Source organism: Gopherus flavomarginatus, chromosome 3, assembly GCF_025201925.1.
Source record: "Gopherus flavomarginatus isolate rGopFla2 chromosome 3, rGopFla2.mat.asm, whole genome shotgun sequence".
Classification (NCBI taxonomy): Eukaryota; Metazoa; Chordata; order Testudines; family Testudinidae; genus Gopherus; species Gopherus flavomarginatus.
Window position 1 is genome coordinate 61,926,396 of NC_066619.1, and position 13,014 is coordinate 61,939,409.

General features: G+C 38.2%; 1 protein-coding gene across 3 annotated transcripts in view; it reads left to right on the forward strand.

The window, feature by feature from the left end:
• The window catches only part of ARSK (arylsulfatase family member K), a 49,605-nt gene that overhangs the window by 10,267 nt on the left and 26,324 nt on the right, over nt 1-13,014 (forward strand). For all 3 annotated transcript variants that reach the window (XM_050943887.1, XM_050943888.1, XM_050943889.1), the window contains exon 3: nt 1,795-1,954. In XM_050943887.1, the coding sequence (XP_050799844.1) occupies nt 1,795-1,954 (160 nt within the window). The remainder of the gene's footprint in view (nt 1-1,794; nt 1,955-13,014) is intronic.

The following is a 13,014-nucleotide window of genomic DNA, read 5'->3' on the forward strand; positions in this document are numbered from 1 at the left end:
ATGTAAGTTAACTGTGATAAATTGACAGCCCTAATAATAATATTAATACTTTGTACCAGGGGTAGGCAACCTATGACACGCGTGCCGATTTTCAGTGGCAGTTACACTGCCTGGGTCCTGGCCATCGGTCCAGGGGGCTCTGCATTTTAATTTAATTTTAAATGAAGCTTTTATTTATCTTTTATTATATACTTATAGAAAGAGGTCTTCTAAAAACATTGAAATGTATTACTGGCACGCAAAACCTTAAATTAGAGTGAACAAATGAAGACTCTGTACACCACTTCTGAAAGGTTCCCGACCCCTGCTTTGTACTTTTATAACATGTTTCATAGCATCCTCCATCCACAGATCTCAACATACATTAATTAAGATTTGCAATCCCCTGGGTCATGTAGAAATGTTGTTATCCTCATTGCACAGATAAGAAATCTGAAGTCCAGAGAGGTAAAATGATTTGTTTAAATTCACACAGTAGGTCAATAATAGAGCAGAGAGTAGAATCCAGGTCTCCTGACTCTCTTAGCTACATGATCTAATATTTATTTACAGTGTCACCTGAAACTGAGAACCGACGTTCGCATCACACTGTTGTAGCAAGGGTCACAAGATATTTATGTGCCAGATGCACTAAAGATTCAGATCTCCATTCATGCTTTGCCAGCCATTCCAGAAGATATGCTTCCTTGCTGATGATGCATTCTTCTTGATAAAAATCCAAAGCAGTGCGGGCTGACGTATTTTCATTTTCATCATCTGAGTCAGATGCCACCAACAGAAGGTTGATTTTTCTTTTTTGGTGGTTTGGGTTCTGTAGTTTCCACATTGGAGTGTTGTTCTTTTAAGACTTCTGAAAGTGTGCTTCACACCTTGTCCTGCTCAGATTTTGGAAGGCACTTCAGATTCTTAAACCTTAGGTCAAGTGCTGTAGCTATCTTTAAAAATCTCACGTTGGTACCTTCTTTGCATTTTGTCAAATCTGCAGTGAAAGTGTTCTTAAAACAAACAACATGTGCTGGGTCATCATCCGAGATTGCTATAACATTAAATATATAGCAGAATGTGGGTAAAACAGCAGGAGAAATACAATTCTTCTCCGAGGAGTTCAGTCACAAATTTAATTAATGTATTTTTTTTTAACAAGCGTCATCAGCATGGAAGCATGTCCTCTGGAATGAAGGCCGAAAAATGAAGGGCCATAGATAAGTTTTGCATATCTGGCATGTAAATACCTTGCAATGCCAGCTACAAAAGTGCCATGCGAATGCCTGTTTTCACTTTCAGGTGACATAAATAAGAAGCGGGTAGCCTTATCTCCTGTAAATGTAAACAAACTTTTTTGTCTGAGCAATTGGCTGAACAAGGAATAGGACTGAGTGTACTTGTAGGCGTTAAAGTTTTACATTGTTTTGTTTTTGAGTGCAGGTTTTTTTGTACATAATTCTAAATTTGTAAGTTCAACTTTCATGATAACGAGATTGCACTACTTGTACAGTATTTGTTTGAGGTGAATTGAAAAATACTATTTCTTTTTTGTTTTTACAGTGCAAATGTTTGTAATAAAAAATAAATAGAAAGTGAGCACTGTACACTTTTTCTGTGTTGTAATTGTAGTCAGTGTATTTGAAAATGTAGAAAACACCCAAAAATATTTAAATAAATGGTAGTCTATTATTGTTTTACAGCACAATAAATTGTGATTAATCACAATTAATTTTTTAATCACTTGACAGCCCTAGTTGTTATTCTATAAATGCGTTGACAGGCATTTGTTCCTAACTTGCTTTTTTTCAGCTATGTGGAGTGGCCTTTTCACTCATTTAACAGAATCTTGGAATAACTTCAAAGGCTTAGATCCAAATTATACAACGTGGATGGACCTGATGCAAAAGCATGGCTACCGAACTCAGAAATATGGGAAACTAGATTATACTTCGGGACATCACTCGGTGAGGTAGGCAAAAGATATATTCCTCTCTGGTATGGCATTTATAAATGTGATTAAATGTGAATAGATCATGGAACAACAGATTGACCATGACTTATGGTTTTCAATTAAAATGTTGCGTTGATCTTTTTAAAAGAAATTCTGTTAGAAATGTATGAAGGCTCCAGTCCAGCAAAATATTAGGCCCAGGCATACAGTTCCTCCCATGAACAGTCACATTGAGACAAGTAAGGGTATGAGAGCACCGAATGACCTTTATGCCTATCACAGATGCACATAATTATACTTAAGAAATATCAATTTATGTATCTCTGATTTTGCCCATTTGGATACAGTCTGTTTTTAATATTTTTTAAAACAGCTTCATAACAAGATTGCAGTGTAGCTAGCCCAAAATAATTTGATTTCATTTTGATTCTCACCAAAATTCATCCATAAATCCTAAACATGTTCTGCTGAATTTTGTACAATGTATTTATTCATTTTAATTGGTAAACTCAGCTTTATTTCAGTTCTTTGTGTAGGTCAATTTCATTTTGTTATGGTAAATTACAATAAAATGCATTATTAGTACAGAGCACTAATTACAATTTTCGTTAGTACAGAGCACTAATTACAATTTTCGTAGCTTTACTTGGTAAACCAGGGACCAGTACTTCAAGATGATAAAGGCATAATCCATTTCCATTAAATTCTATCTGAATTTTCTACAAGAAGGATGATTCATTTAACTGAATCACGCAAAAGGCTAAAAAGATTTTAAAGTCCTTTCATTTTATTTTTTCTGATTTAATTACAATTTTCAATTTTTTTATTTAACAAACCAAAAATATTTTAGCTGCCAACATAAAAAACAAGTACAAAAATTACTATATGTTCCCAGCACATGGATTTTTATACCATATATCCAAATGAATTAATAAAAATGAAAGGGAAAAAGGCAGGGGGAAAGAGATGGAGAGGAGAGGGAATACAGAAGAAGGGTATAGATTTATCTCCTGTCTTTCTTTCAGGCATCCTGCAAGGAGTTTTAGTTGACCAGTTCTAGGAAATTGTCCCAAATAGACTCAGCTTTTTCTAGGGCTTGCTGTCTATTGTGTGTGATGGTGTGGACTAGCTCCAGAGGTGCTGTGCTGGAGGCCTCGGGGTCCTGAACACATGTCCCAGGAAGAGAGCAGGAGAGGAGTCCTCCAAGCAACCTAGAGTGGCTGCAGGGGAAGCAGCCAGTCAGAGAGGCTGCAGGGAACAGCCAGTCAGGGCCTAGGAGAGCCATATAAAAAGAGCTGCAGAGACAGATAGTTCCTTGCTGGAGCCAGAGAGGTGCAGGGGATGCTCCTGACTGGCCAAAGGGAACTGCAGCACCATGGACAGCTCAGTGCTGGCAAGGACCAGGAGTGAGAGAGAGAACTCCTGGCTGGCTGCTGGGCCTGAAGATAAAAGATCCCTGAGGTAAAGGTGAAGCTTTGATGAAGGCTGGGGCTATGGGGAAGTGGCCCAGGGAATTGAAAGCAGTTTTATTAAAGGGACATGGTGGCAAATGGGTACTATTCTTAGGGTCCCTGGGAAGAGACCTGGAGTAGTGGGCAGGCCCAGGTTTCCACCCACTCCCCTCCCCACCCCACCCCCCCCGGCCATTAGGGAAGTGGCCTACAGTTGGACAGCAGTAAACCCCAGAGAGGGATCTGAACTGCTAAGAGGCCCAGCTAGAGAGCTGAGGCCTGAACAGACCAAAGAGAGCAAAACCATTGCTCCCAGGGAGGAAGTCCTGTGGCTCAATACCAGGGCTGGGACTGTTTAAAGACTACAGACACACCAGATCAGAAGGAGGTTCTTGTGAACAGTGGGTGCCACACCATTACAGATACCTTCCTTTGCAGCCAGGTCTGCCAGTCCATTAAACCTCCTGGGGGGAAAAATGTGGGGGAAAGGGACAGATTTATTTTTCCAGTGTAACAAAATTTGACTTCTCATAGCTGTACAACTCTATGTAGCCATTCCCTTTGATATAGTTATAGCCTCCATTTGCTGGGTATCTGACCCAGTACAGTATGCAGATGTCAGCTTTAAGGTCAAGTAACAACTCTAGGATCTTATTAATTCTGGTTCTAATACCATTCCAGAAGCTGGAAACAAAAGGGCATGATCAAAACATATGCATGCTGACTCCTTTACCACCACCACCACCTCACAGACACACACACCTCAACATTGATTACTGAAGATAGCTTTAACTTTGTGAAGTGTTTGGGGCAACCAGTGAACCCTAAACATGATTTTTTTGTTGAAGGAGACTTAATTGGAGGTCTAAGGTTGCTTCTTTAATCTCTCATATTGTTCTGTTTCACTGTGGGGTAAGATACTTATTGCCAATTCTTTGTTCCATTTTTATATCACTGCATCTATATTAACTCTTTGGTGGGTCATTAGGAACTCATCTAGTGTAGCTGACAGTCTGGAGAAAAAGTATAATTCTCTACAAAATTTGACAAGTTCTGACGCTTCAGACGATGCAAATTCCTCTGGGCCGAACTGTGAGAGGAACAAGTGACAAATTTGAATATGTTGCCATATTGCAGTACTTGATAGGTTATATTATAGTTGGAGAGAAATTAAATGGTGTGATCTAGTCCTCTGATATTAATTGGGATATAGATAGTATGCGGCATTCCATCCACGTTATTTTTTTTCGCGCCCAATTTGTAGCATAGGATTCTCCCAGACTGGATCCTCTACATGAGATGAAAGATAGGATTTGTGTTGGTGAGCTTAGTTGGTCCATATGTCCTTTTGTCACACAGCAGCCATGCTAATGTTTCTAATCCTGTTGTGTTGAAGGCTGACTAGCCTTACTGTTGCATGCTCCATCTGTGAAAGGGAGATGCAAGAGAGGAGGGGGAATTTAGCCAAATTACATAAAGATTGCTGCATCAGTCTCAAAGGAGGCTGTCTGTTCATCAGTTTTGCTAGAATATGATCACTGAAATCATTTGCCCAGCATGAAAGAGCTTGAGAGCTATTAGGATTGAAGGTCACTTCAAGCAGATTGTATTTCTTCCTTGGTAGATTGCCCAGAAGCTGTTTCCCTATAGGCTGACTAGAGTCTGTGCTAGGTCTTGCCTCAATGCCTGCTTGAACCTAAATATCTGAAATATTTGGGTGCAGGGGGGAGCAAACCAGAAAAGTTTTTGCTAGTATTGAGATGTTTTAAATCTCCCCAAGTCTCAGGAAAATTTTAAATATGATAATATGTTTCAAAATACATTAAATGAGAGTATCTATTGTTGCAAAATTTTTCTGTGAAGAAAAGTTTTGAATGAAAGCAAGCCATGAAAAACAGCAAAAATTTTAAGAAACTAAAAATCTTTCACAATGATAGTCATCATATGACATAAATAGATGGAGTAGGTAAAAGTGTTACTGTGGTTTCTCCAAGTACATATAAAAACTGCCTGTTTTGCAGTTTTTAATATGATACGCTATTTTCCTAGTTTCTGATTATGTCCACTGTCAAAATGTTTAATGGTGCTAGCACTGAGGTTTCTCTTTCTTTTCTACTAAACTATTATCTCAGATTTTCTGTACCCTTCACTCCCTTTCCTATCTGAAATGAGTAATCAGATGTTGAAAGGAGACTTTGGTAATTATTAATACTTTAGCATTTACACAGCAGTTTTCATCTTCCAAGTGCTTTATAGACATTACTAGATTATAGACTAATCCTCATTTGAAGTAGGTAACCCATTTTACAGATGCAGGAATGCAGGCTTTTCAAAGTTTAGGTTCTACACTGGAAAGAAAGGGTGATCCTGAATGAAGAATCTACAGCAAAATCTTATGTTGCCAATGAGAACGTTCTTTAGTGAATTGAGTCAGTAATACATTGTATGTAAATTTATCTTATAAATGCAGTCTCTCCCTTTGTGACTCTTTACATAACTTGTCATCTGAACTATGAATATATGTGCCCTACTGTGTCTTCAGGTTTTATCATTACAGAGCCTCTGATGAATTTGTCTTTCTTTTTCAGTAAGAAATAGATGCACGGACAGCATATGTAACAATAATCTACTTGTAAAAGGATTAAAAACATCCCTTTTTCATTTTTGGTTCTTAATACTGGTTTATGTGTATGATTTAAATCCTCACTGTGCCATGTTAAGAGCTGTAAAACTAATTATAAAGGGAGAAAACCATTTACATATGTTTGTATTTTTGTAGGTTAAAGATGTGCATCGCTAACTTGTTGAGTACTGTGGTTATTCATACTTTTTAAAAAGCATAGCTGATCTTAACTGTATACAAATACCTCAAAAGCACCTTCACAGAATCTTTCTTTGAGAAAGCAATGGGTCAGAGTTTGTGCTAGGTAATGCAGGAAATAAGTGGTTATGTGGGTGATTCATTCTTTTGCAGGCATGTCTAGAATAAAATTATTTAAGGCAAGTGCAAATTACTTTGAAAGATGAAAATTTTCTGCATGGCTACATAAAGAGAGCCAGGACCAGATTCTGCCCCTCATCTGTCCCCTTTGTGCCACTCTTGGGCAGAGGCATCTCCACCTGTAATGCAAATGGAATTACCCATTCTAAATCCAACCTCTTGGTTCCCGTCCCTGGGGGAGAAAGTGCTTTGAAGTCCAAGTGATCTCCAACCAGCGTAATGGGCTCCTAAGAGAATGTTGCAAGATAGAATAGTCCCGGGCCTGCTCTAATTTACACTAATTCATGATAGAGGTTGAATGGTTTTCTAGCTTCCCACAAGATTATCGGAGCACAAAAGTGGCTATGGTGAAGAAAACTTGGTCAGACCCACAGATCTGGGCTCCAGATTTAACACTGAATCCCTGTTCTTGCTCCCAGAGCCAAAAGCTGCAGGAAGATTTGGGTCTTGTTCCAAAGGCTTGAAAGGGTGTAAAATGAATAAAATAGGTGATCCTCATCACTATTACAGATGATCCTTTACACTATTACAGGGCCAGATTAAAGCAATTAGGGCCCCCATATCTTCTCTTTTCCCCCCCCCCACAGCAGAAAGGAGTAACCCTCCCACCCTAGAGAGAGAGGTAGTGGTTTGGAGCCCCCTTAACGCCAGAGGAGCATTAGCTGGAGGCCTCCTCCCCTGGGAACAGCATGGTCAGGGGAGGGCCTGAATACTTACCTCAGCAGCCAAAGTTTCTCTGCCTCAGTGGTAGAGTGAGCAAGCACACTGAATTTTTCTCCTTCTGCCATACAGTCTTGTGGTGTTGTAGTGTTGATGAAACACCCCCAAGGCAATGGATCTTGGAGTTGATATTCCATATTGATACACAGGGAAATTCACAGTCTGAGATGCTGTTTCAGGGTGACCAGATTTGGGCAGATGTCACTACACTGGTTACAGTTAGGTCACATATTCAAGCTTTTTTTGGTAGCCATTAGGATTAGTAACTTTTTTATGAAAATTGAGGGTCTGATGTAATAACATGGCTCAAGGGGCCATAGATGTAGACCTATAGTGCCTGTGCCTCAATCTACCTGTTTGGAATTCCTCCTTCTCTAGGGGAAAGAAATGAATTTGTGTTAACCTGCTGCCAGTAGAACTATTTTAGTATAATCCTTTCAAATTCTGTTTGATTTCCAGATTTGTTTACTGTAGTATGGAAACAACCTAGAAAAGTTGAACGACAGTTTGACTAGATAGCTGACTAAAGTTTGGATAATTGAGAAAATTTAATTCTCTATGGTGGAAAAAATCATGGAGCAAAAAATATTAATTTGTTGCTTTTACTTTCTGCCTTGCTCCACAGTCCGTTATGAAATTTCATCGCTGCTTGTTCTATACAGCTAAATAAACCCTAAAATGCTCAGGTTTGTCTAGAACAGTTAAGAAGCCAACATACTTAAATTTATGTAAGAAAAAGCAAGCAAGCAAAACTGATATACAGGGGAGATTATTATTATTAATTTGTATATTATCATGTATTTACATGATTGTTTAGTCACCCAGAGCTGAATTTTCAGGAGCTTGAGGTAGATTCAGTAGTAATACAAAATATTATACAACCAATGGTTCTGCACTGACAAACTTGAGTAACATAGTGGTGAATCAAGCTCAGTGATTTTAGTCAGTGTTTATCTTTATGGTTTATGCCCTGAACCTGCTATGCTGAAAGCCTTTTGCAAGTTACTGAGCCTTCTCAGATTTCTATTTAGTGGGAGTTGAGAGGGATCAGCACTTCACAGGATCAAACTCTTACTGTTGCTTGAACAAAAGTGGGTGGACGTTGAGAATAAATGAAAACAAATACATGGTGAGTCAACCTTTTTAGTGTATACGTAAGTGGAATGTTAAAATTTAATACATTTCTCTCTAATTGAAAACTAAAAAAAACTCATGATTTTTTATTAGAGAAAAATGTGTCTCATTCTAATTGCATCTATGTAGACATTTAAAAAGTCTAACTAGCCAATTAAATAATCTATAAATAGTGTGGAATAGATATAAGGAAGGTTACTGTTGCATGTTGAGTTAATTAGCGCAGTCCTGTTGCTTTGGTTTCCTGGTAAAGAGAAGGCTTGCAAAGAGAAACAGAGCTGTCCTCTCAGTATGTGATGTATGGCTGTTAGGCTCAATAGAGATATAGATATTTCAAAAATATAGATTTGGTCCATACAACATGCAGTTGCTTCTGTTTTGAACTACAGAGCAAGAGTTTGCCCTAAACATATATCTAGATTTGGCAGAATTTGATTTTTTTATATAATTTTTATGGATGTCAATGTTTACTTTTAACTTTTTTTTCAATATTTATCTATTTAAATTTTCACAGTTGTAGGAAGTTTATTGGCCCACCCCCCCCCCACCGCATAATATTTAAAGACAGTAGAGGTTGAGATTCAAAAAGTTAAAGCTTTATAACTGTTAAAACAGAATTTTTCAACTCACAAGTCAAAATATACAAAGTAAATACCCTTAAATCAAACTCTGAGTTCTCAAGCAGTATTTTTGTTTTACTTTGCCTAGTTGTAAATGTTGATTAGCATCAATGGAAGTATTTTTTCAGTGGTTTGTGTATGTACAGTGAAGTCGACATTTACCAACATTTACCGATTAAAAATCTAATCCTTCCAAGCCTGCATATATCTATTAACTGACAATTACCTGACAAAGAATATGGTCTGTTAATTTTTTTTAATAAAATACCAGGAAAACTAACTTCCATTTGTCCTAGGAAACTGTTGCAATTAGGGCATTGATAAGAAAAAATAATCTTTGTAAATGTGAAGTTTCTATTTCTTAAATATGCAGGAAGTATGTGATCAGATACAGCCATATTGAATGGTTTAATATGAATGCATCATAGCATGATCCTGGCAGCTACCAGGCATCTGTCACTGTTGCATGATTAATCAGATTTGAGGAGTATGGCCAATAGAAGTATATACAAATAAAGGACCAGCTCTTCTGCAGCTGTAACTCAGCACAGCTCCCTTGAAATTAACAAAGCTATGCCAGATTACACCAGCTGAAGATCGGTTGCAGAATAATCATAGGACTGGAAGGGACCTTGAGAGGTCATCAAGTCCAGTCCCTTGCACTCATGGCAGGAATAATTATTCTCTAGAGTCTAGACCATCCCTGACAAGCGTTTGGAGATTTTTAAGAGCAGGTTAGACAATGATGGAGATTCCACAACCTCTCTAGACAATTTATTCTCGTGCTTTACCACCCTGATAGTTAGAAAGTTTTTCCTAATGTCCAACCTAAACCTCCCTTGCTGCAATTTAAGCCCATTGCTTCTTGTCCTATCCTCAGAGGTTAAGAAGAACAGTTTTTCTCCCTCCTCCTTGTAACAACCTTTTATGTACTTGAAAACTGTTATGTCCCTTTTCAGTCTTCTCTTTTCCAGACTAAACAAATCCAACTTGTTCAGTATTCCCTCATAGGTCAGGTTTTCTAGACCTTTTATTTGTTGCTCTTCTCTGGACTTTCTCCAAATCTTTCCTGAAATGTGGTGCCCAGAACTAGACACAATACTCCAGCTGAGGCCTAATCAGCGTGGGGTAGAGTGGAAAAATTACTTCTCATGTCTTGCTTACAACATTCCTGCTAATGCATCCCAGAATGACGTTTACTTTTTTTGCAACAGTGTTACGCTGTTGACTCACATTTAGCTTGTGGTCCACTATGACCTGTAGAGCCCTTTCCACAGTACTCCTTCCTAGACAGTCATTTCCCATTTTGTATGTGTGCAACTGATTGTTCCTTCCTAAGTGCAGTACTTTGCATTTGTTCTTACCAAATTTCATCCTATTTACTTCAGACCATTTCTTCAGTTTGTCCAGATCATTTTGAATTATAATGCTATCCTCCAAATCACTTGCAACCCCTACCAGCTTGGTATCATCCACAAACTTCATAATATATATGTGCATGTGTAATCTCACTTTTTAAAGTGTAACAACATAACTTTTGGGGAGAGAAAGGGCTTATGAACTCTAATGTATTACAGCCCTTGAAAGTTATAATACAGAATAATCAGAATATTACATTAAAGGTGAAGTTCACTTGTGTACGAAGGGCTAGCATAAGGCCTGTCCACCATTTTGGGAGCTTAAGTGGGCTACAGGCCCTCTGCTGGCCCTCTGTACAGGGGAGAATTTCATTCTAAATTAACATTTCTTGTTCTTCAGGAGATCACGGTTCACTTCTACTCTCCAGGCCAGCAGGAGGTGGGAATTCTATGGAAACAATATGTTCTGGACATATGAGGATTCTTCTGGCCAATTAGGGAGTGGAATTGATTATTGTTATCTCAGCAGTTTTCCCAGATTTACAAGCCCAGAACAAAGGACTGAACTAGGGAGCCAATTTTAAATTGTCTGTATAATAGTTTGTTGTACTGCCACTAGACCACCAGTACAGCCAAGCTGCCTGCAATTTGAAAGTAATACATTGAATTACATATTTAATTTCATAAATACTCTTTAGAATAAAGAGAGTGTGGGTGTGTCTTTACATTTTTTCTTTTGAGAACATTTTCAGGGAAACAGATGTCTTAAAGATTTTTTTCCTTTGTGGACAATATTTTATTAAATAACATGGTGACAATCAGGGTTCAGATGCCATAAGAGGTCTGAACCCCATAGAATGAACAATCGAATCAACTTATATACAATGTTATTGTGTATAAATATATCAAGTAAGGTCATTTATGAAGGCTTATAATGTTCTGAATTTGATGGTCCTTAGGAGATATATACACAGGTTATGGTTATGAATGTATGCATGTATATATATGTAGACATTTGTAATTGTAACTAGGATGCAACCCAGCATCACTTCACAGCTGTGTGGGGAAGCTGTCAGGCAAGGAGGGGCACCTCTCAGGCTTGCTATGTCCACGAAACTAACTCCAAGCACCTAGCATTGTACAGCCCGGGGAAAGACCATGCTGAACATAAGAGCGGCCATGCTGGGTCAGACCAAAGTATTTAGCCCTGTATCCTGTCTTCCAACAGTGGCCAATGCCAGCTGCCCCAGAAGGAATGAAGAAAACAAGTAATCATTAAGTGATCCATCCCCTGTCGCCATGCCCAGCTTCTGGCAAACAGAGGCTAGGGATGCCATCCCTGCCCATCCTGGCTAATACCGATTGATGGATCCTATCCTTCATGAACTTATCTAGTTCTTTTTTGAACATTGTTATAGTCTTGGCCTTCACAATATCCTCTGGCAAAGAGTTTCACAGACTGACTGTGCATTGTTTGAAAAAATACTTCCTTTTGTTTGTTTTTAAACCTGCTGCCTATTAATTTAATTTGGTGACCCCTATTTCTTGTATTATGAGAAGGAGTAAATAACACTTCCTTATTTACTTTCTCCATACCAGTCATGATTTTATAAATGTCAGTCATAACCCCCATTAGTTGTCTTTTTTCCAAGCTGAAAAGTCTGTCTTATTAATCTCTCCTAATATGGAAGCTGTTCCATACCCCTGATCGTTTTTGTTGCCCTTTTATGTACCTTTCCAATTCCAATTTATCTTTTTTTGAGATGAGGCAGCCACATCTGCACTCAGTATTCAAGATGTAGGCATACCATGGATTCATATAGAGGCAATATGATATTTTCTGTCTTATTATCTATCCCTTTCTTAATGGTTCCCAACATTGTTTGCTTTTTTGACTGCCGCTACACATTGAATGGCTGTTTTCAGAGAAATATCCACAATGACTCCAAGATCTTTCTTGAGTGGTAACAGCTAATTTAGACCCCATCATTTTATATGTATAGTTGGGATTATGTTTTCCAGTGTGCATTACTTTGCATTTATCAACACTGAATTTCATGTGCCATTTTGTTGCCCGATCACCCAGTTTTGAGAGATCCTTTGGTAGCTCTTCACAGTCTGCCTGGGACTTAACTATTTTGAGTAATTTTGCCACCTCATTGTTTACCCCTTTTTCCAGATCATTTATGAATATGTTGAATAGGACTGGTCCTGGATCATTAAAGTTAATGGAAAGACACTGAAACTAAAAAGAAAACCCCAGTCTTGCAAAATTAAGGAAGGAGGGAGTTTCCCCTGCTTTTCATAACCATGAATTGCCATAGTCTCAGACAATGAGAGAACAAAAACTGCAAACCTTTTTAAAAGAGAACACGTATAAAGTGAAGCATATTCAAAAACTGAGGACTAACATCTAAGCAAGCTGCTGTCTGAAACACTGGATCTTCTCTAAGACAGAGGGCATGTTGGGAAACTATTCAGCGGCAATAGGTAGGGAGTATTAGAGAAGAGAATTTAACAAATACAGAATCATAAAGCCTGAGGTTGTATCTTCATGTTTATTTTCTGTGTAACTTGTAATAATAAGAAAACACGTACTATTTCATCTTTGAATCTGTGATTTTTCTATTAAATAAACGTTTTGTTTATTTTTACCCTAGGCAGGTCTATATTGTGCAGTCTTGGTGGAGTGTCCCAGCTCAAGTGGACTGATAATGGGGAGGCAGGTTTCCCTTCTTCAGGGATGGTGAACCAGAAGGGAGAAGTCTGAGTGTTTTGTTGCTAAGAACTCAGG